The sequence below is a fragment of the Nyctibius grandis genome, chromosome 6, assembly GCF_013368605.1.
Source record: "Nyctibius grandis isolate bNycGra1 chromosome 6, bNycGra1.pri, whole genome shotgun sequence".
NCBI classification, from domain to species: domain Eukaryota; kingdom Metazoa; phylum Chordata; class Aves; order Nyctibiiformes; family Nyctibiidae; genus Nyctibius; species Nyctibius grandis.
This window is the reverse complement of record NC_090663.1, coordinates 67,396,593-67,422,428: the sequence shown is the minus strand read 5'-3', so window position 1 is coordinate 67,422,428 and position 25,836 is coordinate 67,396,593. Positions and strand designations below refer to the sequence as shown.

The 25,836-nt window shown below is 44.2% G+C and overlaps 1 protein-coding gene across 3 annotated transcripts in view; it reads right to left on the bottom strand.

Moving 5' to 3' along the window:
* PRKG2 (protein kinase cGMP-dependent 2) overlaps positions 1 to 2,126 on the bottom strand; it is a 34,430-nt gene extending 32,304 nt beyond the window's left edge. For 2 of the 3 annotated variants that reach the window (XM_068403273.1, XM_068403274.1), the window contains exons 1-2: positions 2,054 to 2,126; positions 1,615 to 1,990 (exon numbers count right to left, since the gene is read on the bottom strand). In XM_068403273.1, coding sequence (XP_068259374.1) covers positions 1,615 to 1,990; positions 2,054 to 2,126 — 449 coding nt within the window. Of the gene's footprint in view, positions 1 to 1,614 lie in introns of all 3 variants that reach the window. The other variant, XM_068403272.1, reaches the window with a different exon arrangement.
* Positions 2,127 to 25,836: the final 23,710 nt, after the last annotated feature.

Sequence of the window (25,836 nt, the reverse complement as noted above, 5' to 3'; positions counted from 1 at the left end):
TCCTACTGCCAATGCAGTGCATAATTAAGCAGTCAGTTTTTTCCAGAGGAGTAACTATCAGAATAAATTTAGGAATGGTGTGTTCTAAACTGTTATGAATCTATGGGAGCCTTAGCAGTAGCAATGACAATCTCTTAACCAGAGATGAAAGGAGGGAAAAGAACCGCTCCTTTATCCTGTTATGTTACGCTAAATCTTTTAGAAAGACAAGAAAACAGAGATGATATACAACAAGAAAGAAAATGTTTTTGTAAGTGCTGAGCCACTGAATCAAGAAGGAAAATTTCTAGCTCTGTTTCTATTGCATGATCAGCCTTACGTTTAGATTACTTAAACTGCAATATTTGTTTTTGTTCTGAATGGCAAATTCTGTGCTACTGAATTCTGTGCTAACTGGCTCTTCTCTTTGCTTCACTCCTCAGTGCTGTTACAATTCTGTCTCTGAAAGCACCCTAGAAAACCATCTGGTGGACTGCAGTACATGGATCATGCCAAGGAGAAGACAGTTAATTACAAATAGAACACTCCTAAAACAAACAATTATTTAAACTGCCTAGGTACTTGTGACAAAATGTTAATACAGTTCCCCTACTCTGTAAAAACACTGCTAGCCAAAGATTTCAGCTCCTTATGGTGACTCAGCAGCCTTTCTGGTTCACAGGACAGCCTCCAATGTGCAATGCTGGACATGATGGATGAGAAATCAAGTCTGATAACTCTCAGGTCTACTACAGTACAGACTCAAACACGCCATGAATTCTTAACAGAATAATAAAGCTCCCCACAAACCTGAGGCACTTAAGCTGCTGGCAGCAGTCCAGACAGATTCTGGCTACCATGTTAAAACAGACACTCAGGTTATGTCTACACTGCAAGGTAAAAGAGGGTCTAAGGTATGTTTTAAGGATACCAGTCTGATACCTCTGTCCACAAGGTCAGCTGAGACTATGGATATTTCTGGTTCTTGCAGAGGCTAGAAGTATAACTGGATTCAAAGAGGAACAAGTGAAATTAGGTTCCTGCACCATGACTGTCAGCAGCTTCCTCCTGCCCTCCAGCTTCTAAGAGGATTATCACACCATACAAAACATTTCATTATATTTTGCACCAGACTGAGTTGAAACTGGGCTGGCAAACTTTGTACACAGCTCAGAATCAGTGTCCATTTGGGAGAGTTGAGCTGGGCCTACCTGCTCCTTCCCAAGCCATCCATGCTATATGAATAAGAATCTGAACCCATGTGAAGGAATCCAACGTTCTGCTCATCAGTGCTCCAGAGTATAGCTTAAGTTACAAGCACTAGGCAAACCCAGACCTGAGAAGAGGCTTAGGTTCTGCTTAGCTGTCAGTAAAGATAAATCCCAAAGAGACTATAAGAGTCTCCTCAACTAAAATACAGAGGCTACCCACCACTCTTCATCCAAAGTCTGTGGGGGACAGATGATTCTTGGTTAGTTACACACAAACTCAACTAATATCTAACTACCACAGTGCCAAAGCCTATATAAAAAAGATGGATACTTTAATCTTGATTTATTATGAAGAGAGGATATAATTGTGACAAAACTAATATCCTTGTAACACAAGCATATAATCCCCCTGAAGTGAGCTCACCTGGAATCCTTTCGGACTCTCGCTTTTTCAAAGGAAAACATAGCTTGCCCGTTCAAATCATACAGCCGTGTCGTGGGCTCTGCAGATACACCTTCCTTGGCTCCTCTCCTCCTATTGGCAAAGACTTGAATCCTTGAAGACACTTTAAATGGAGAAGGCTGAAGAGAAGGCTCTCCTTGAGTGCTAACAACATCCTGCAGCTTGTTCAACTGTATACACTTGCTCTGAAGTTCCTTAGTGAGTTCTGCTATGACCTTAGCCTGCATAGCCAGCTGTTCCTGAAGCTCAGCAACACAACTTTGACTCTCTTGCAACTCTTGATCTTTTCTCTCCAGCTCCTTTTCCAGTTCAAGCACCCTGCTGCAAAGAACATCAGCTTGCCCATTGATCACATTGATGTCTAGACCTGGGTCCTTCAAAAACTTATGGTTGCCAGCACAGCCAATAGGGAGGTTTGCTACATGTCTATCCGGCCGCCTCAGATGCTTGGGTTTCACTGATCCATTCCCCATTTTGTCCAGAGACCTAGCTGAGAAAATGAATTTGCAGTTTTATTTCATTCCCCAACTGGAAGAAAAAAAAAAAAAATCATGGAATGGTAAGTAATGAATTTAGTATTTAACTGGCAGCTGAATTTGAGATATACAACTGTAATAAACATAGTCGATTGCTTTCATCCTTTTCAGTTCTGAAAGTCAGAGGAGTAAAGGGCAAAGAGAAAAGGTAGGTAGGTTGGTGGATACAAAGCAAAAGATCTGATGGCTACCAATTTTTTTTGTGATTTGAAGAAGAGATGTGTAAGCTCCTATCAGCCTAATGAAGATAAAACAAACAGCAGGAAGGAGAAAAGCTTGTGCTGTACTGCTGAAGCAAGAAAATTGTTAGAAGTAAAAAAAAGTTGGTCACTTCCCCATTGAGGAATAATTATTGAGTACACACTAATTTAATCAGTGGGTGCATATCTGCCTGGCATAAAGGATATGTGATTATTAAGCATATGTGTTAATAATATTTTTAAAAAAAACCATTAAGGGTTATGACCATAAAAGAACAGTCATACTGCTCAGAGCACGGGTCTGGCTACCTTGTAAACTGTCTTCAACCATGGCCATAAGGAGATGCCCAGGAAAGGGTATCAACGGGATGAGCATATAGGCTATTCGACTGAAATACTGTCTGAAATTTCAGATTTCCTGAGCCTGACGTGCTTTATTTAATCCTCAATGGACCTCTAATCTAGTACTTGTGCCATTTCCTTTCCAACCCCTGTAAACTTCATATCTGCAGATCCTGGGAGGACCCTAGCGAGGAGTTGCACAGGTCTGCTTCTTGCATGAAGAACTACCTCCTTTTATTTGTTTCTTCCAGTACAAAAACAGGAATAGCAAAGTTAGGAAAAGCCAGCTTCAGAAAGAGTTCTCTCTATTACCCTTTTCTTTTGTAAATTTCTGTAAATTTGTAATTTTGTAAATTTCTGTCCTACCTCTCTGCCTGAACATATGCCTGAATTTTTTCCCAGAATGACAAGTCCTACCTTACTCAGTCCTTCCTCATACAGATATCACTCCAAAAGTTTGGCCAACCTTGCTGTCTTTTTCTGATGATACATTCAGTGCAGCACGGAGTTAAACCAAGAGCAGGCAGCTGGCACTGTTTCTGCAGCTCTCAATCATTTAAAACTGGCTCACATTTGTTAGTGTAACAGCAGCTACTGCTGTCAAGGAACAATTACTTTTTATGGGGAATTACCCCTTTCCATTGTCTGGAAAGTGACTAAGAAAAATAAAAGAGCTTGGGCTCCTGATAGAACACCTATGCTCCAAGCACTTGCTGCAACTAGCAGCCTTCTGTAGATTTGCAGTGACCCACCTTCTTCTCTGGACACTATCTTCAGCATGTTTTATTATATCATTTTAAGAGCAGCAAGGAATAAGTGCCAGCTGCTTAGGTCTGACTGTATTAAATGCACAAGTTGAGGCAGGGGAAAACTAATGCGTTGCTTTTGGGAGTCTAGTGTTCAACAATCACTAATCCACTCCCCAGAACTAATCTTGGGGAGCAATACCTACCTATCAGTCCCATCTGTGGGCCACAACAGTGCCAGGTTGCAGTTTGGTTTAGTTCAAGCCTAAGGAGACCTCCACCAGGAGAGAAGGAATGAGCTTAGGGCTGTATTGTCTGGGCCTTAGCACCACATAGAGCTTTTCCCAAAACCGCTGCTCAGGCTCTTGACGAATCCTGTTCAATTGTATCCTGCTATTGAAGAAGATCACAGCACAGGAAATACCTGCCTTAGATGAAACAGAAAATTGTTTCCTTGGACTCTGATTTTTGCCTTATCAATAAGCTATTTTAACAGGTTTTATAAAGTACTGGTGCCCTAACAAGGCAATCATGCTGCTGTTGTGATCAGTCGTCAGCAGGCCCAAAGTAGCTGTTGGTCTGCCTCATGAATGCAGTACGACTTTTTCAGGTTGAACCCCAAATGATGTGGCTTAAGCCTCTTTTACCATTTCATTGGAACCAGTAAGAACATGCCCCTGACAAGGTACACTAATCAGACAACAAGAAATAAATTGGGAAGCTTCAGCAATTTGCTTTTACTGGCTAGTATAACCATACTTTTAACAGATGCACACTTCTGTTCTGTTGTGCAGCCTTCAGTGGCTTAGAACTGAAATGCTTGACAAGGTAGCTCACATTGCAAATCTAGTTTTCCTTAAAACAGTCTTTCTTCTCAATTCTGTCTTGCTTATTGTGACTTTGCATAATATTTTTCTTTTGCCCCAATTTCCTGGATGCATTTTGATAGCTGGTGCTTCAGCTCAATAACAGGGTAATATCTCAGCAATAAAGGTAAATCTGTACTGCACAGGAGAATTTAAACAAATTGCACATCAAGGTACCAAATCAAGTAACTCTGAAGAGGGACCTGTGTCACTGCATATAGCTTAACCAAAGATCTTAGCTCAGCATGCAATCATATTTTAAAAAAACAAAACAACCAACCTAAACTAAATGTTACAATATACAGAGTAAAAATGGAGATTACAGGAAATATGTCATTACACACAACACAGTGGCAGCCTCTGCTACTAAATGCAGTAGCAGCCACTACATTTCAAAAAAAAGGATATCACAAACATTTCAAAACTACCTTCACAAAAAGATAGGGTCACAGCTCCAGGGCGCAGGAAAACCTACTATTTAGATTGTATCCAGAAACAGAACAAGTTTACTATACAAGGAGATGACGATTAAAGTTCATAATATAACAACTGCACTACAGTGAAAACCTTAGGAACTTCTGTCTTCCCATTGTACATGCACAATTAATCATCAGTGTACAACGGAACAAGCAGTCGGATCTGGCAGATCCCTGTTTCCACACAGTGCCCTTTATTGGCTACTAGTATAGGAAACTCGCGGCCAAGTATATAGGAGGAATCAAGAAAAAACTGACAGGTAATTCAGCATTACAGTAGTTAATTCTAACAGAAAACGTAAAACCTTATGCCTCCAAGGTTTGACCAATCCTTACCCATAAGCAATGAGACAAAAAGCAAAACCAGAGCATGCTCTATGTTTACTACAAGTCACCTCACATGCTCTTTCGAGGGGTCTGCCACTGGCAGAGACGCGGCCAGAAACCAGGCAGACTCGAAACCCACCCGGGAGAGAAGGGCATGGCACCGCCCGCCCGCCCGGCGCGGGCTGCTCAAGGGATTCAGCGCAAGTCGGCGCTGAGTGCCCGGGCTGCGCTCGTCAGAAACCGGGTCTATCCCAAGGCCGCGGGATGCCGATGCTGCCAGGCCAGCATCGCCGCCGAGACCCCCGCCCCGCCGGAGCCTGGCGTCACCCCGGGGAGGCCGCAGCTCCTCCAGGCTCCCCGGCCGCCGCGGCGCCGTGCCGGCCTCCCCAGGTCCCCGTACGCACCCGCCGGCGCCGCCTCCTCGGTCCCGGTCCCGCGGGGCTGCGCTCACCTGCGCGCTCGGCTGGGCCCGGGGCCCCGAGACAGGACGGGGCCGGGCGGCGGCAGGCACAGAGTGATGCTCCCGCACTCGCTGCGGAGCCGGGGAGGGCGGAAGCGCCGCTGCCCGTCACGGGCGGCCGGGAGGTGCGGCGGGGGCGGGAGGGGGAGCGGCCGCAGCGGTGCCTGCCCGTTCCTCCCTCGACGATGCAGGGTGTGTGGGGCCGTGCGGCGGCTGAGGGGGCGCTGGGCTGTCCCCCGCCCAGGGCGAGGCAGGGGCTTGCAGGACGTGGGGAGCCTCCGGTGCAGTGTCCGGACTCGGCAGGGAGGCGTATGTCCGTCCCAGGCAGGCAGGGTCAGGAGCCTCAGGAGCAAGCCGGGCTCCTCAGCCCATTCCACTTCGCAGAGAGGTAAATGTAGCACTCGGCTCGGGCTGTGTTGACAAGCGTTTGTCCTGCTTGCATTCTTCTGCCCTTCGGAGAGGTCCTTGCACGACTATGAGGCACACAGCTGAGCTGCAGCAGAGATACTGCAGCCCTTATTGTCTGAAACCGACCCCCAGGCACCACTGCACAGCCCTCCTGCAAGGCACCTTTTCACATCCCAGAACCTCTCCTCACTCAGGCTGGAGCACCACGGCTCACCCCCAAATGGAGCACTGACTCCTGGTAGAGCACAGGTTTCACAAGGGCTGTTCTCTCCTGGCACATACCGTTATGGTGATTCAAAACAGCTGTCTTCAAATCAGGGATTTTTAGACCCAAACAGCCTGCCAAACCACGAGTGAAAGGATTTTACAACAGCTGAAGAGCTGCATGCACAACTCTCCTACTGATTCTGTCAAGCAGTCTTGGTCTAACCCCAACCTGTAGCCTCTAGGACACTGGCTCTCCGATTTTCTCCGATACATTTACCCTCTGCTTTTGAGACTGTCTTTACATTTACCCCAAATTCTTTCTTGTCCCACTCACAAACTTAAAATTGCTGATCAAAAGGGCCAGCACTGGAGGAGAAATACCAAAGGCAGTCTCTAAAGCCCTTGCTGGTATCCCTCCTATGTGCAATTCCTGGCAGCCCCACTAGTGAAAAATCTCTACAAATGCATATCTATGAAATACTCCAGGAAACTCTATCACATGCACCAACGTCAGTTTATCTGCCTGTAAGTCCTCCTTTGGCTTCAACAGACCTCAGTGTTCAGAGTGGCTTCTACAACCGCTGCCTGCAGCTGGGATGAAGCAGCTCACATAAACTCTAACAGGACCAGCCAGAGAAGGGCTGCGCATTCTTTTACTTACAGTGGAGTTCTTGATTACAAAAGACAAAATTATAAATAAATGTTGGCCACATACGTTTCACTGACTGCTCAATACCTCAAAACACAAATGTTATAGTGATCAGAGAAGCATGTGATGATGTCCCATGAACTGCTTACACTCTGAAAGTGAGCTGCTCTGAGAAGCAGCAATTCAGTCAGATTCCCTGAGGCACGAGGCAGTTTGTCAGCACCCTCTTTTCCTGTTGCAAAGGTCCATAAGAAATGCAGTCAGGAGTCTGGAGACTGCTCCCTAGTTATGGTACACCAGGGCTTTGCAGGGTCTTGCTCTTTGTTGGTAAAGTGAAAAAAGTAATGAATACCCCCAGTTTGCCTACCAGGAGTCTTCAGAAATTATTTTCTCAACAGCAGCCCGATAATCAGAAAGTACACAGCTGCAGTGGATATATCCTCTCATTTAAACTCCTGGATAGCAAGCATTACAACTGAGCTATTGCTGATGCAGGTTTAAGGACAAGTCCCATTTCCACTGAAGTCAAAGGGGAAATTTTCATTTAACTTGTTACAGATTTTTTGGTACTGTTCATTGCATGTAAGTTACATTGTTAGGAAACTGTTCCATCTAAAAAAAAAACCACTGGAGATACTACTACAGATTCCAACAGAAGTCTGGAATTTAAAAGATGTGAATAGTTCCTATTTTAAGAGTTTGTAATTGCAATAAACAAGATGACCAAGGAGCGTGGAAGGACAGTCCCATACAGAGAAAGGAGTTGCCCAAGATCACACAGAAGTGACTTGCAGATCTCTGAAAGGGACATGCTGTCAGGGCCCTGAATGCAATAATAAGCCTTAATGGCCATGATCAGTCTACCTGGAGCCACCACCTACAGCCATGGGCCCAGGAGCTCTGTTTAAGCTCAGCCTGGAGGTTTTAGTTCTCATCTCAGATACAGTGGTGGAGTAGTAGTAGTATTCTCCAGCTTAGATAGAGCTATAGCTAACTATTGAGGTCCTTGATTCAGACTTTGGCCTGGCTTGGTCTTGGTCCTTACTATCTGAGTAGAAACATGCTTGGCAACACTGGACTTGTTCTTAACCCTAGCCTGTGGACTGAGTTCCTGTCTTGACCTTGGACCTGCCTCATCACCATGGTGTTATCCTATGATCTTGACTCTTGGTTGGACTGGTTGTGATCTCTGGCTTTGCTGTCTCAGGTATTGTGGGAGTGGGCCCTGATCAGCAAGGCCCTTGCCTTGCTAGTTGTGTGATTTCTGTGCCCCATTCACCTTTCCATAACAGCCTTTCTTTTACTGTTCCCTAGCACATCAGACTACATTAGACTACAGTCTTCTGTCTTATGCATAACTTCAGTCACCTGTAGAAGCCAGGAATCAGTTATCTACGAACAACTTCATCAAAGCTGTCTGGTAATATTTCCATGGAATACTGGAAGGAGCTTACTACCAGCTTAAGAACCTATGAGGTAAAAAGATATTAGGAAGACAAAGATGGGGGGATAGGTGGTTCAGAGAACTAATCTGGTAAAGAAATACTGCAGAGATCATAGAACCAGTAATGCTTCCAGAAATTTCAAGCTGCCCTATTCTAAACATTCCTTAGATATATTACAGAGACTTTTTTTCTCAGAACTTGTTTTATCACTTCATTTGATACCAGTTAGTTTAAAAATTTGCAAAACTTGCTACTCGTTTTGGTTTTGTTGTGGGTTGTTTTGTATTACAGTTTTTTTTTTCCTTTGAGCAGGTTAATATGAGTGTACTACAGCCCAGGATTTGTGGTTAGATGCCATACTGTGGCATGACCTGCTTATAGGTGATGCACCTCCACTACAAGTCACCAAGGAACACATGGCTTTCTATGCCAGAACAGATAGAAAAAAGAAAGAAAAAGATATTTCAACCACACTTGCAGGTGTCAGTGGGTCTTTGTAATAAAGCAGGTAGTGATCTAGCAGCCTCACGGGGACCTAAAGAGAGGAATCTGAGAGCAAAGCCCTCCACTGTTCCTGGCTGCCCTGGGCATTCATAGAGTTCCTCTAAGCTGCCCAAACACCCTTGAAGCTTCTGTAGAGGGATGCACCAGCAGACAGAGGCACGAAGCGTTCCTGTGCCTCCTCACAATAAAAGGGAGAAGGAAAAAACACTCTGAAGCAACTCAGCTCTTGCTTTCTGTTCTTTCCTGGACAGTATGTACTGAAAGAAAAAGCTATACGCTCGTATTATACAAGTCCTATTGTCCATCATTCCCACTGTCCTATCTGCAAACTGCAGGGGCAGCAGTAAACCTGTAAAGCACAACAGCAGTGTCCTGTTGTCAGTCCTTTCCATTTGTATTGCTGTCCCTTAACAAGAAAGGGATGAGACATTTATTGCCATGAAGTATCGAGGAGGAGGAACTTGAAAAGATGGGGCTTTAGGTTGTGCCTTGCTGCTGCAGAGTTCATGTTTTGAAGCAGAACAAAATTGATGGTATTAAATGTTTTTTTTGTTGTTGTTGTAGATAAGAACCAAACAGGTAGGGATTACAAAATAACAGTGCTTCTACTTCTTTCATGCTTTGGGAAATATTTCTGTATTCTAAGAATTTTGCTCTTAATTTTGTGGCTAGCCTGTAGAATCAGTAATCTAGAAGATGCACTTCTACCTGAAACATGACACACTCTCACTTGCCCACTGCAATCTCAGAAAGAGTGCTTTGTTTGGGGTTGGTCCCTTCCCCCCAACAGCAAGACTATTCAGAAAACAGAATACAGTTAAAAGAATTTAATTAACTAAAATTATTCTACAACAAACGTATATATGTATAATATGCGTAGAACCCTTTGAGACGGCCTTCTGCGTACTGAGTCTAGATCAGTTCCCACTTGCTGTCATCCTCCACCACAGATGAAGAAGATCTCAAAGCAAAAAGGAATAAAAGTTGTGTATGTTCACGGCACCAAGAGTCAGGCAAACTCAAAGGCTTTTAATGGAAAGAGATACAGTAGCTATTTTACCCTGGTATTAGGATGCAACCAAGATTTAGCACTCATGAAAAGGCCCACATTTTTTTCTAGTTCAACTATCACATTCCACAGCATCCTGCTTTTGTTGTTACTTTTTTCATGCATACTTTTTTAGTTTTGGCCCAGGTCTCATTTTTACATCAAATCAAGTTCTCGTGTGGGACTCTCTGTCAAGTCATGCAATTGAGACAAATGGCTAAGTTAAAAAGTAACAAAACCAACAAAAGAACCATGGACCTCAACTGCCTGTGCAGTGTTAAGGCAAGCTGAAGAAAGGCTCCAAGTTCTCATAGCTGCATAGGCAAGCTGATAGTCCAGCTGGGATCAGGAGGGTTGGCAGAGCCCATGGTGCTACTGCCATGCGCTGTTTAGCTCACTGGGCAAGTTTTAGGTTCCTCTTAAACATCTATCATCAACAGGGACACTGAATTAAAAATTCTCCTGTGGTACTACAGAGAGATGGCATTTTTTATGTTCTTAATGACCTTCAAGAGGCAAAAATTACTAACTTCTATCCCTGGCCAGCCTTTCAAAATTGAAATGTCAATACTGAAAGTATTTTAATATGAGTTTTATGATACTTCAAAACCGTATTGGCACTGGAAGTAAAAACAAAATGATAATTTAAAAAGAAGATTAAGACTATGGAAGAAATATTGTGTTGATGACTTCAACAAGGTCAAGATTTGACCCAGCACTTACAGTCTAAGTCAAAGCTTCCCAGAGGGGTTGCATCTTGCTAATGTTTTTCAGTTATAGACATATTATAAATTTTAATCAAACTACTACACTAGAAACTCTCTAATGAGAGTTACAACTGCCTGTGCCATTTCTCCTATAGCAACCTGGAAGATACATCTTTATTAACAATACAATGGTAGCCTGTTTAAATGCCCTTAACAATAGCAATCTAATTAAAATGCTACATGTTCAAGGCAACTATTTAGCTGTTAGTTTAGTAACAGGAGACATCACTACTCATGACCATTTGCTGTGGCAGAGAACATATCTTGATTCTGCTGAACCCTCTAAGCAAAATCAGACTGACACCATGCAGCAAAGTCACACTGAGGTGGATATAGAGACAACTGGCTACTCAATTTCTGAATCCTGTGACTGTGGTTATGAGGTTTCCTATGGTCTGAATCAGTGAGACATGTCAGGCTGTACATCATTTTAAGCACAAGAACTGGCTCACTGAGGCTTCAAATAAGAACAGACCCAGGAACCACACCACACCCCACCACAGAAGCTGTTTACTCCACACTACTTTCATGTTAATACCTTATAAAGACCTTGGGAAAAACTAGTTCTTTTTTCTCTTCAGTAAGTACACAATGACTATCACTTCTCTATCTCAGAAAATATTCTACAGCACACTCTTTCCTGTTCAAATTCTTCATTCACCTTTCCACGGTCCCTTAAGTGGCACACAGTCTCTTTTGTGTTAATGTTTCTAAGAAAATAAATGGAGACAAACTATATGTAATCAGGTGGCTCAGTACAGAGCAGAGAGACGATATATCATACATTGCCTGCCCTGAAGCATTTATAAGCAACAGTAAACACCATACAGTGCCTCAAGAATGCTAGTTTTATTTCCATGTTGTGAGAGGAGCATTCCTGAGATTTGTAAAGGAAGCTGAAGAATATGCTAAAATGAAAAAAAGTGGGAGGAAGCTGAGCTCTGTGAGTGGATCTGCCCTCACTTGATCCAGCAAGGTAATTGAGCACATGATGCTCTGAAGTCGGCATACTATCTCGCACACGTAGCTTGGTGCCCTTATGTGGTTAATGTGACCAGGGCACTGCACTAAAGTGAGGGATTGGACTGGGCTGCTGGCGGCCCTGACCTTGAAGGAATGGAGCTATGTCCTTGAAACGGTTAAACCTGAGAGTGAAGAGGAATTTAGCAAGAAAACAGGATGTGAGAAAAACAAGATACGGGGTGATATTCCAGCTGCCAACTATGGACTCGTGGCCGGCGCGTGACGGCCAATCAGCGGTTGTGGTCGGGCACGTGAACAGCGAGTGCAACCAATCATAAAGCTAGCCAGCTAGAGGGGGGAAGATATAAAAAAATGGAGAAAATAAACGCAGGCACTCTTTTGCTTTTGCTCTTGCATTGCTGCCTGCTTGAAACTATCCTTCTGTCTCCTGTTTTTATTTGATCGCCGTGACAAATATAACGACAAATGGTGCCCTGTGTGAGGCACGACCGGAGCGTGTGAGGCACGACCTGAGCGTGCAAAGCACGACCAGGTTGTGTGAGGAACGACCGGAGCATTTAGAGGTGCTAAGAGACCGTGACGGCCGTGCCCAACGTAGCTGAGACAGGCGGAGTGAGCCTGAGGTCTGGACCACTGTAACAGACGCCTGGAGAGGTGAGCCGTTGGGGACTAATTAACATGGGTGCTAAAATTTCAGCCAAGGAAAATTCCATACTAACGATATTCATGAGCATACTTGAAAGGAGAGGCATCAAATATGAGGTGAATGCCCTGAGAACATCGCTGGTATGGTATAAAAAGAATGATTTGCCAGCTATGGCGCAGACTGCTTTCGAAGTTAGTATGTGGCACAGCACTGGAACGTCTCTGTTTGAGGCTACCTCAAGGGGGGACAAGATTGCCACTGCGTCGTTGATGACATGGAGATTAGTTTTAGGCTCACTGGAGCAAATGAAGGCGGACAGAGAGGCAAAGGCGGCGGCTCCTTTCACAGTGACTTTGCCCTCTGCGCCTCCAGAGCTCCCCCCAGCCCCACCGCCCTCTGCACTGCCAGAGCCCTCCCCACCGCCCATAGAACAGCAGCTGAACATTGATCCTTCTACTGTCCCGTTACCCGAATCTGAGACTGAGCCACCCTTAATAGACCTTTCTGAAGAGATGGAAGCGGGACATAATTGCTGCAGAGCCCGAGGGTCGGGAAAGTCAGGCGGTAGTGTGGAGAAGTTATTCACGTTGCAGCCAGTCCAGGCTACTGTGTCTGGCCCGGACCCGGACAGGTTCTGGAGAAAATTAAGAGCGCACGCACTTGTGGACGGTGATTTCGGGGCTGCGGCTGCTATGGGTGGCGGGGTATTGGCTTGCCCAGTATATTGAGGGGATGGAAATGGCCCACCCGAATGGGAGCCATTCAGCTGGGGAGTGATTTGCCTTAGACAAACAAATACAAAACGGGGCTGCTAAAGAAGAATTGTTACTACAGTTAGCGAAGGACAATGCAAACGAGGATTGCAGGGAAGTTATTGCAGGGATGGCAAACCGCAACCCCACCTTAACTGAGCTAATGGATGCTTGCGGAAAAGTAGGAACCACCACGTTTCAGATGGAGCATTTAGCAAAAACATTTGCGGCAGCAGTTAAGGTAGCTCATCGTTGTTATACATGTGGGCAAGAAGGTCACTTTAAGAAAGTCAACCTTAAGAAGTCAAAGCTGAGTGGGAGAGGTAACTCTGTTTTGATGTGTCATCGCTGTGGGAAGCTGGGGCATTTTGTGAAGCAATGCAGGTCTAAGTATAATGCTCAAGGTCAGCTGATAACAAGCAGCGGCAGAGTGCAGGGAAACTGGAGAAAGAATGGCGGGGGGGGGGGGAACTGCGTGCTGACACAAATGAGTCTTCCCAACCAGTTCCAGGCTTATGCAGTCAACTCGCAGCCCGAACCGCAGGGAGTGCCGGACTGGATGTTACCACAGCAACCACAATCACAACAGAGAACAGCAGAGTGCATAAGGTTCCACTGAATCCTGTGGGACCCATTGGAAACGGGTTAAGTGCACGATTACTTGGACGTTCTAGTGTAACCTTGCAAGGTCTATTTGTTTTACCAGGAGTTATTGATGCAGACTATACATTTTGGTTATTGATCTGAAAGATTGTTTTTTCACCATCCCTTTACATGAAACTGACAAATGCAAATTTGCTTTTTCAATACCTAGAAGGAACAACATGGCGCCTTGTCAACGATATCAGTGGACAGTATTACCGCAAGGCATGCAAAACAGTCCCACAATATGTCAATAGTATGTAGCAAAGGTGTTGATGCCAGTATGGGAGCAATTTCCACAGGTATACCATTATCATTACATGGACGATATTCTTGCGTCAGCTGCAGATTAAGCAGAACTTCAACAAGTATATCCAGTTCTACGGCAATCATTGGCCACTTTCGGGCTGTGTATAGCACCAGAAAATGTTCAGCAGCAGGCCCCATGGAAGTACTTGGGAGTTAAGGTCTTGGATCAGACAATTGAGCCACAATCCATTCAATTCTGAGTAAACATAAAAACCCTGAATGATGTGCAAAAATTATTAGGGACCATCAATTGGGTAAGGCTGTACTTGGGCCTCCCAACTGCTCAATTGAAGCCGCTCTTTGACCTGTTGAAAAGAGACACTGATTTGATGTCTCCCTGGTCACTGACAGTGGAAGCCACCTTGGCTTTAGAGGAAGTGGCCAATGGTATGCGACAGAAAAACGTACATCGTGTGGATTTAGAGACGCCAGTAAGTTTATATGTAGCCATTGCCAACTATCATCCCATGGGATTACTGGGCCAGCGGAATGAGTGCTGGCAGGATCCGCTACATGTTCCAGAGTGGCTGTTTTTATCCGTTCAACCACGAAAAACTGTGAGCGCTCAGATTGAGCTGATATCGACAACAATCACGAAAGGACGCACACGATGCGTTCAACTCACGGGCCAAGACCCCAGTCAACTGATAATTCCCATTGAAAGCAATTATGTAAGCTGGTGTATGGCAAACAGTTTACCATTTCAACTGGCCCTGGAAGGATCTGAAGGGCAGGTATCTTATCATCTTCCCAGTCACAAATTATTACAAGCTCATTCAGAGTTACAAGTGATTCAAAAGCCGCTGGCAGCGGATAGCCCAGTACAAGGCCCCACGGTCTTTACTGACGGCTCTGGAAAATCGGGAAAAGCAGTAGTTACCTGGTATGATGGAAGGCAATGGCAGGAATCGGTGCATTTAGTACAGGGATCACCTCAATTAGTTGAATTTAGTGCTGCTATTGTTGCTTTTAAAACATTTTTGCATTGTGCTGTAAACATTGTTACGGACTCTGCTTATGTAGCAGATATTGTGCAGCGTGTTGATCGTGCGCTACTCAAAGAGGTAAACTCAGAACAATTATTTTCGTTGCTAAAAATGCTATGGACTGTAGTGCACTGATGTATGCACAGGTATTATATCTTGCATATTCGCAGCCACACCGGTCTGCCAGGATTCATATGTGAAGGGAATGCGCATGCCGATGCTTGGACCCCTCCAGTGCCAGACCTAGTTCAGTCTCACCAGTTTTTTTCACCAAGGGGCTCGGGCGTTAGTCCATCAATTCAAGATCTCTTTTGCAGACGCGAAATCTATCACCGCCGCTTTTCCGGAGTGTCAACGCCTAGGACCCGGACTGGTGTTTCCATGTGGGGTTAACCCGTGCGGCTGCCATGCCTTGGACCTGTGGCAAACGGACGTAACACATATTCCCTCTTTCGGTCGCCTACAATATGTTCATGTCTCTGTGCATACTTTTTCTAAGGTTGTGTGGGCATCGACCCATGCCGGCGAGAAAGCAATCGACGCCATCTCACATCTTCGGCAAGCCTGGGCTGCCCTTGGGATTCCGAAATGTATTAAGATGAACAATGGGCCGGCGTACGTATCTGCACGCATGGCCCGATTTCTCACCTCCTGGGGAGTGGAACATGTTACTGGCATTCCTCATTCCCTGACCGGCCAGGCCATTGTGAAACGAGTGCACCACACTCTGAGGCATCTTCTTGAAAAGCAAAAAGGGGGAATGAGCTCTGAGACCCCGCATGCTCGCCTATGGAAGGCTGTGTACACATTGAATCATTTAACTGTGCCAACCGGGAAAGAGTGTCCTGCAATTATCTCTCATTTTTTGTCTTTGCAGGGAGGTGATCCTCTTGTCAGGGCAAAGGTTTTAGCACAAGACCTGCAAATGGGAAAGTGGACAGGCCCATGGGATTTAATCACCTGGGGACGTGGGTATGCTTGTGTCTCCACAGATGCAGGGCCACGGTGGTTTCCCACCGGGTGTGTTAAGCCTGCTTTGGATCCTGGAGCTGACAAGAGGACACCAGCCGACAGTCCTTCTGCCGACACCTTGGGAGGGGAGTCACAACGTTTGGGTGACTCTGATGTGGAGCCTGAACAAGACGCAGTTTTGTGCCTCCTTAGCTCAGCCTGAACAACCCTTTCATACATGTCTACGGATCTGAAAGCAAAAATTACCAAAGGGTTTATTTCTAGTTTGTGGGGATAGGGCTTGGCCAAGGCTGCCCAGTAAGAAGGTGGGAGGTTCGTGTACCATAAGCAAATTAAGTCTACTAATGCCTACGCAAAAAGTCATACTAACCATACTAACCTACATAAGGCCAGGCAAAAAAGAAGTGTCACTACCATAGGGATAGATTGTAACGATGCTGCCCAAGGGTTGACGCAAGGGCGGAATTTAGCTTGCTGGGTTGCAAAAAGAGCTAATCAAACTTCTAGAGTTTTAGAACCATTAGCCAACGATGTAGATAGTATTTGACATGCTACCTTGCAAAATAGAGCTGCTATAGATTTTTTATTGTTAGTGCATGGTCATGGGTGTCAGGATTTTGATGGAATGTGATCTGAACGATCACTCCAAATCAATTCATAAGCAAATCAAAGAACTAATGGACACATCGCAGAAAATATGAGAGGGTCATGGGTTCTTAGATGACTGGCTGGGTCACCTAGGACTCGGGGGATGGCTGACAGGATTGATAAAGATGGGACTTATGGGATTGCTTGTAGTTTGTATCATCATGCTTGTGTTACCGTGTTTGTTTTCTTGTTTGCAAAGGGCCCTGCAATGGTTGATAAACACTGCCTTTTTGGTTGAAAAACAAAAAAGGGGAATTGAGGGATTGGACTGGGCTGCTGGCAGCCCTGACCTTGAAGGAATGGAGCTATGTCCTTGAAACAGTTAAACCTGAGAGTGAAGAGGAATTTAGCAAGAAAACAGGATGTGAGAAAAACAAGATACAGGGTGATATTCCAGCTGCCAACTATGGACTCGTGGCCAGCACGTGACGGCCAATCAGCGGTTGTGGTTGGGCGCGTGAACAGCAAGTGCAACCAATCATAAAGCTAGCCAGCTAGAGGGGGGAAGATATAAAAAATGGAGTAAAATAAACGCAGGCGCTCTTGTACTTTTGCTCTTGTTTTGCTGCCTGCTTGAAACTATCCTTCTGTCTCCTGTTTTTATTTGACTGCTGTGACAAATATAACGACATTAAAGAAAAGAAGACAGCATGGAAAGATAAAATTTAATTATAGGGAACAAAAGAAAGGGGAGGTAGGCCTTGCACATGACAAAGGAGCATTTGAGATGTCTGTGAGACAGAGGTATAAAGAAGCCAGAGGTTCTGGCTCATAAGGAATGTAACTGTACTACATCTGAAGAAAAGGCCAGCAGAATTTAGGGAGATTGCAGAGCTTCCTCAGACTATAAGATCACAAATCTAAGTGTGTTGTGCAGGCACACATTTTTCTGTCTTTAATTACATGTATAGTTCCTTCTTTGGCTTCTTTACATGATTGTGTACTCACCACGTCACCTTTCTTCACTGCTGCCCAGCTCATTTCCTTTGATCTAGCAAAACTGACTCTTGCTTATGATCACACATGGTTTTCCTTCCTCTGTGGTATGATGGCCCTCTGTTAGCCTAGATGAAAAAAAAACAGTAAAAAGTCACAGGTATATAAGCTAAAAGTGTCTTGTTTGACCCATGGGGATACACGTCCGGCTATCTGTGTCCCAAAGGAGGTCACATAAGCAGAGACAGCACAAACAGAAAAAATACATTTTAACTGGAAATTTCTAAGTGACAAAGTGTGAGGAAATTGTCTGCTTCTTTAATTCATCAGACTTGACAGCATTTCTTACAACACTATATATGGAAGAGTATTTAACATTGTAATTAAATTACTTTTTATCTATCTCTTCAGGCAGTTTATTTAGAAGATTTGTTAAACACATATGCATGTGTGTGCATGCATGCACAAAAGCTCTGAGGTGGAGGTTAATTCCAGAACTAGAAGACCAGAATTCCAGAACCAGAAGACTAGAGCACAATGCAAAGACACCTGCACCAGCTACACCCCAGCATGGGCAGCACACTCCTGAAACTGCACAGGCCACATTTGCTGTGTGGACCTGGCAAGGCTATGTTGGTCCAGGTCCTTAGTGGCTTCCTATCCCACTACAGAACTTGAGCATCTCCAGGCCACCTCTCTCCTCTGCGCTCAGCCAATCTTACCAGACAAGACAGGCAGCCACCTTTGAGCAGCCAAGTTAAATAACCATAGCAGTGCTCGCTAACGCTGACGCCAAATGTGAACCACTACCACATCATGCACCAACTGGAACTGGAGGAACCTCCCTTTTTCCGCTCATTCTTGAAAGAAGTCAATCTCAGTTCAGCATGCCAATTGTGGGAATATAGTCCTAGACTGCAAAATGAGAGCTCCTGAGGATCATCCCTGCCTCAGGAGTGTTCAGGCCTGGCAATAAGCCCTTCCAGGTCCCTTTGCCCTTCCCCTCCCTGCCACTTTTGTCTCTTTTCCTTTTCCCAACTGCTTTCCTCCAGGTTACATTTCAGTTTTCTGTTCAGTGCGGACATCTGGTGGTCGAGCCGGTGATGGCAGCTGAACAAGGGAAGCTGAACAAGGGATTCAAGGGTCTTTTTCTTGCATCTTGGCCTGCTGGTAGGAAAACCAAACTCTGCTATGCAACAAGGATCTATTTTACTTTTTGTGCCCCCTCTACCTTGCTGCTCATCTTCTCTCCTCCTCAAGCTTCAGGGACCTGCTGCTCCTGGGTGTTCAGAGGAAAGGGCAGGCTGTGCACCCAACAGACTGCAGGTTGCTTCTGCAGATGTGCCCAGAGACGGAAAGGAGGCTGTTTCAGCTTAGGACTCGATCTGCAGAGTAAGCAACACACCCCCAAGCAATGTCAGCTACATAGATGCTCCATATTGCAAAGAACAGCTTCAGTCAGTCCTGCCTGGTGCAGATAACTGCATTTTACTCCTCCTTCTGACAGCCAGGAGGAGTTGGCAGCAGGCAGCATTTCCAGACATTTGTGTGTGACCCTCCTGGACCACCTCCATCTGCCTGCAGTCCCCCACCTCCTGTTCTTCTTGGACACATTTTGTGTTTTCAAGTAGAAGCTTCATTTCTTCCTAAATAAGAAAGGAGGGAGGAGATATTTGCCCTTCCTGCAGTGTTACCATGTCTATCACATCCTTGATGGCCTCTGGCACCTCTAGGGTCTGCAACAATCTGTTGCTCAGGAAATCCCATTGCTCCAGGCAAACTGAGGCACATCCAGCACATGACCCGACAAGGAGGAAGAATGGCTCTGCTCTGTAAGCGAAACATGGCCATATACTTTGCCCATTAAAAAGGAGGCGAGTGGGGGCAAATGCAGATAACACAGTCAGAAAGAAAAACCAAAGACAGATTATTATAATATTCCTAATCCTAGGAAAACACTCAGGAAGACTGCATCAACAGAGAGTAGTTCTTGAGTGCTCCAAGCAAAATCCATTAAATCACCAATCAAGATGTCAATTACTCACTGCTCCTGCAGGAGGGCTACTCCCAAGCAGGCTTTTTGTGTGACACTTACATGACCAACCTCCTTAAGAAATATTTTTAGAGCTGCTTTATCAGAGGACAACTGCCTTAGCACTGTTACAGCAAATCAGGATGCATCTCATCTGCAGGGGGTATCATTGTCCAATATCTTACTTAAAGAAGGAGTCTGAGGAGCCCGTGGGAAGAGCCATAGAAAATGCCCTGCTCAACTGCATATGAAACCATCTCAGCAAAACTGCCCCGTTCCCTGCTAAAAAAAATCATTAGTTTCAGTTCCAACCTTTGTAATCAAACGAGACTCTTGTCGGAATTCTCAGAAGAGGAAAGCTGAAATGCCTGTTCTCGCTTCTGAGAGCTATTAACTTATTTTGCTTCCTAAAACATTGACAGAAGGGGAAACTCTAGAAGATAAAACTCTCCTTATCTTCAGAAACAGCACAACAGTGTCAGCACCATGCAGATGAGGTGAGATGCTCCCCACACCTGAGGAACAAATCAGCTTTCCTGACTTGCTTACTCCATCATCCCCACGTCACACAGCACTCAGTGCAGCAAAACCCACAAGCAATGGGCAAAGAGGATATTTGCAATGGCAGAACTGGCTTAGAACCAATGGCAAATTGTGTCACTTCTATGGACATATAAAAAAGCAAATTGTAGCCTGAAAAAAACGCAGAAGTAGATTTTTACCAGAGCTGGCATGAACTTTCTGCTTTTCTTGGTTTTGCTTTGTTTTACAGCCACATTCCATTTAGCAAATGCAGGATAATTCAATGGTACTCTCAGCTTCACCCTGTTTGAAAAGCAGCACAGGGCATGAAGCATCTCATAGATGCATTTTGCAAACATCTCTACATCCTGCACTTGGCCCAGATCTGTGCTCTGAAACGGGTCTGACTCATTGTAAAACTACTTTTTTTTTTATTTTTTCCCTCTTCCCATGTTCCTGATATTAAGCATCAATGCTAAGATGTCTGAATATCACAAAAATATGGGGCTGGATTAACACCTAATATTTTTTGCATAATTTTTTGTGTTTCAGCTCCAACCTTTTTCTAGATGTAACTTTTGTTTTTCATTAAACTTACTGTGTCAATGTCACAACAGATCATCCCATGAGACTGAACATCAAACCCAAACTGATTTCAGTTAGTGCTACCTAGATTACCTGCCACAGTGAACAAAAATCCACCCTGGGAAATAGTGACAGAGTTACTGGACAGGGATGAAGCTGTGGTATCAGCTGTGCATAGCCCTTTGCTGAAACAAGCAATCCTCTCCCAACATCCTTCCACATCAGCCTCTGGACCCTCACTGTCAAAGTCCATTGGAGAGTTTTGCCCTCCACTTTGGTAAGCAGGGAAACAACTCAGGCTCTGCCTGTATTTCTGTGTAGGCTCTGCTCTACAGAGGGAAAGGAAAAGACCACTTCCACATACTTCAGGGAGAAGAAGATTGGCTGCAGATGTCTCACAGCTGTGTACACCAGCTTTGTTGCTCCAGCAGCTCATTGTAAATCTGTTGTTTAAATGTACCTGTTGCAGTTTGTTCTGGTTTCGTAGGGATAAAATTAACAGGATTACTTTCTGTTACATGTTGTTTCAGTTTGTGGCCAGCCATGGTATGGTGATCAAGGCCATTAGCAGTGAAAGCCAGGGCAGCTGACCCAGGCTGGCCCACGGGTGTATTCTGTAACATTAAGGTCAGGTTCACTATAAAAGGGAAAGCTTGCTGGGGAGGGGTGAGGGCTCTTTTTGCTCTGTTCTCTTCTCAACAATTGCTATCCCTGGAGCATCTTGCCACTAATATGTGGGCTAAGTATAATTTTGTGTGTTTTATATTAGCATTGATAGTGGTTTCCTTATTTTATTAAATCTGTTTAAATTTTAATCCACGAGTCTCCCTCCTTTTCCCAATTCCCTTTCTTGGCTGGGGAAGGGACATTGGGTGATAGAGCAACCAGTTATTGTTTAGCCCCAGGTGTGGGCTAAATAAATCACAGTTATTTTTAGTTTAGAGGACTTTGGGGACATCTCTGTACCTGATGCTTATTTATAAACATCTGTAAGGTGGTTTGGCTTGGGTTTAAGACCCTGTGCAAACCAAGGGATTAATTCTGAACCTGCAGCCACAACATAGTTCCTCCCACATAAGCTTCCTCAGAATCCGCTTTCCTGGAACATAGTTGTGTTTTGTTAATGCTATAGGCGGAAATAAGCAGGCCCTTCTGCACGATGACAGTTTTGATCATCCAGGTGAGGTATGAAGATGATGATAGATAATTTGAGTTCTGTTTTAGAATCAAGCTAGAAAACCAGAGTACAGTACATTTTTTCACAAAATGCTCCCAGGTATTGTTGCTGCCTCTCCCCTTTTCACCACATACATTTACAGGACAGAACATTTCTACAGAAACAGAATTTTCTTACAGCCACAGTCTGTCTTCACTACTTGCACATAGTAATGACACCTCTATTTCTCCTTAATTACAGCAGTATGCTACTCTGGGCTCAGGAAAATTTGGCTTTGATTGTTGAATCTTGTTTTACCATATTCAGCTTCAGATGAGCTACTTGTTCTCCCATGTTCTTCATAACTTCAATCTAGTCTGCAGCCAGAAATAATAAAGTAGACAATATAAGGTAAAAATGTGACACTGTCTATTTTATAAGGAAAACAAAAGCTATGTCAGTTCTGGAAAGCACAAGGGCTTCTACTTGGTGCACTCATTTACCCCAGGTGTTATCACTGCTGTTCTTTAATTCAGTAAATGTTTCTGCTCATTCTGCTCATGTTTCATGTTTCCTACTAGTATCGTCTACCCCATGTTCAGTTATATTAAAACTGAAAATGAATTTTCCTGATACCACCAGTTCTTCTGAGAAATAAGTCTCATGGATGAGTAAATACAATAATATAGGGAATGGATTACTAGAACAAAGTCCTACATGTGTGTCTCCATTTAGCCTGCATCCAGGGCTAAACAACAACCAGTTGCTCTATCACCCAATGACCCCTCCCCAGCCAAGAAAGGGAACTGGGAAAAGGAGGGAGACTTGTGGGTTGAAATTGAAACAGATTTATTAATATAAGAAACCCAATATCAATACTAATACAAAGTTATACTTAGCCCATATAGTGATGGCAAAGACCCTCCAGGGACAGCAACCACTAAGAGAGAGAAAGAAAAAAGCAGAGCAAAGATCCCAAACCATCCCTAGCAAACTTTCCAATTTATAGTGAACATGACGTTAATGTTATAGAATACAGCTGTGGGCCAGCCTTGGTCAGCTGCCCTGGCTTTTGTTCCTCCTAGGCTTTAGCACCCGGCTAACTCAAAACTGCTAACGGCCTTGATCACCATGGAAACCCACATACCATGGCTGGCCACGAACTATGTAACAGAAATTGATTCTATGATTTTATCCCAGCGAAACCAGGACAATGGGTGACATGTAGGAAACCTAATCTGAGAATGTTAACAGATTATTAACCTTAGGAAATCTTTACAACAGCTGAGCTATTTCCCAAAGAGGAACACAACTTTTAGACCTATCTCCATAGGGATGAACTGACACCTCTTTAAAAGAGTATGCTCAGAGTTGTACATCTACATAAGCAATACAGTATCTGAGTGTGCAAGGGATCTGTGTTGTCTCAAATTCACCTTGTGATCAGTTCCTAGAAATTCAGAAGGCTTTCAAAGATCTCCCATATTTTCCATTGTTTCCTCCAAAACATAATCAAGTTAAACAAATCGCTCTGGATTTGCATCTATTTGGACATTTGATATGACAAAGTTTAGTGCTTTGCCCCTTAGCAGTGTTACTGTACATTTATTTTGACAATATAATGTGTTAAAAGAAACCATGACCTTGTCAGGCCAGGACACAAGAAATAGCAAAAGTAAGTATACAGCATATACAGAATGCTCCCAAAAATAATGAATCCCATAGGAAATAGCAACAAAGTAGAAAAAACAATTTTTAACTTAAATATGAACTTTTGACAATGCAGTTTCTAACTCCTCAGCAGAAAGCAGTTAACCTACTTCGGAGGCAACAGCAGTTTTACACATTTTATAGCCTAGCTGTCAACATTTGGTCACATTTCAGCTATTTATTACATACACACTGAATAAACTAAACATGCACTGCCACCCCCCCAATATAAAAATGTACCTACTCATACCAAGTGCATGCTCCTACTGAAAACAAGAACATGTTTACGTGCTAAGGAAAACTCCTTTGGACTCAGAAGCTAAAATCTCATCTTCCCCTAAGGGATTTCAACAGCTGCAAGGTGAGAGACACAAACTCACTTCGCAATCCAAGTATTCATGCACCTCACTGGTGCACCCAGGGATATAAGGTTTTCTGCAGGGCAGAAAATGATGACACTCATTATGACAGTTTCCTGGCTTTGTGCTGATTAGTCACACAGCTTCCTGGAGCGGGGGTTCCCACTCCTGGAGATTCTCTTTCTCCAGGGGACTTAGGCACGGCTTTAAGTAAGCCATTCTATCTTTCCAGATGGCCAGGGGTGATCGGGAATATGATGTACCCAGACTATGCAGTGATCTGTAGCCCATTCTTGGATGGTTTTGTTTTTGAAAGGACTTTTCACTATCTGACTCTAGCTTAAGTGGCACTCCATGGTGACAGATACGCTTGTTTATTCCTCCTAGGATGTTACTCCTCTTTGCTCTCCCAACAGAAACCTTGTAGTCACCATGGTGATAGCTGTACCACTGTGAGACTGCAGTGCCTGCCGGTCTTGCGGGAACCAAGTTGGGGCTACGTAATCTGCTGGCCATCCTTCTCCAAAGATGCATTTCTCCCATCATGTGTGCTGTTTCATCACTCACACTTTGTTAGCATGTCGTATTATTCCACAGATCTCACACTGCCTAACTACTTCCATTATGGCTTCCCAAGACAAACCCAATCTCTGTTCTCTGTCCCAGTAAGAAATTCAATCCCTCGCAGCATGCCCAGCAATTTTGTGGACTCCCCTGGCTGCAAATGGTTCTCCATTATGCTCCCATTCCAAAACTGTGTGTTCAGGTCAGGCCAGATGGTCAGCCTGCTCAGTGCGTTTCTCCTTCTGAATTGCCTTTGAGACATGTAAAATACTGTCAGGAAATGAGACATTCTAAAGATGACCACAGAAGAACAGAAAAAAACCTGTTTATTTCTTGGCACTCTCTGGTTTTGGCTCAGTGAATGCAATGATTATAGTGTAAATGAGAATGGGAGGAAATAATGTGTTCACAATATTCACCAATTATTTGGAGCATTTGCAGCTCTGCTAGCCTTGCTTCGGCTGTGCAGTGCAATCTGAAAAGTGGAATTCTTCTGCAAGACAGAGTCCATTATTTCTAGCAAGAGGAGAAAAGAAGCCACCTTTCCAGTTGGTGCAAAATAGGCTGTAGTGTCCTACCTGAATTGCTGCTTGTTTTTAGCTTTATTGTAATTACAAGGTACCTGTTTCAAGGGAAAAGCTCAGAGAAATGAGACTGTCAAGGAAATATGTCCTGGTAAAGTTTATTATGATGTTCAACTCTCATTGGCTTCACACCACAGCCTCAGACAGTTTCCTGGAAAAGATCCACCTTTCAAGGCACATGAGCTTCCTCCTACAGAAACCCTCACTGTATTACAGAGAAGGGAAAACATGTGAAGTTAGTCTTCATGATGAAATTTTCTATTATCAGTCATACTGACTTGCTAGCAAGGTAAATGTTCCCAGCCTGCTATTAGAACTAAACTGTGCAGCTCTTCAAACATCTCAGGAAGCACTTTATTTTGTATAAATCAAACAGTGTAAGTCCTGGCAAAATTCAATCCTTTTGCAAAGGAGATAGTATCATACAACGTACCACTGAGTTTTCACAGCCGCTGAAAGCCCTTTCATAGCTAAATTGACTTCTTTCATGGATGGCTCTGAAGCGTAACGGAAGATGTAAATGAGGGTTTAATTTTTAGCTTAGTCTGATGGGGAAAAGAAAGGTGTTATTTATTGTAAGCAGTGCTGATGATGCACATGAAGGAACAACTCTGAACTAGAGACTGGGCATACACTAGGTCTGACACATCAAGCTATCTCACATAGATCATACTGTGTCTCCCTTTGCAGTTTGGGTCTAAGCTGAAGCCTGAAGCGCTGAGGACTGCACATGGGGTGAAAGAGAGCATCGCAGCACAACCTCTCAGTCCTCTAGGCAGCACAGTTGCTAGAGGAAGATGGAGAGGGGGTGGGAA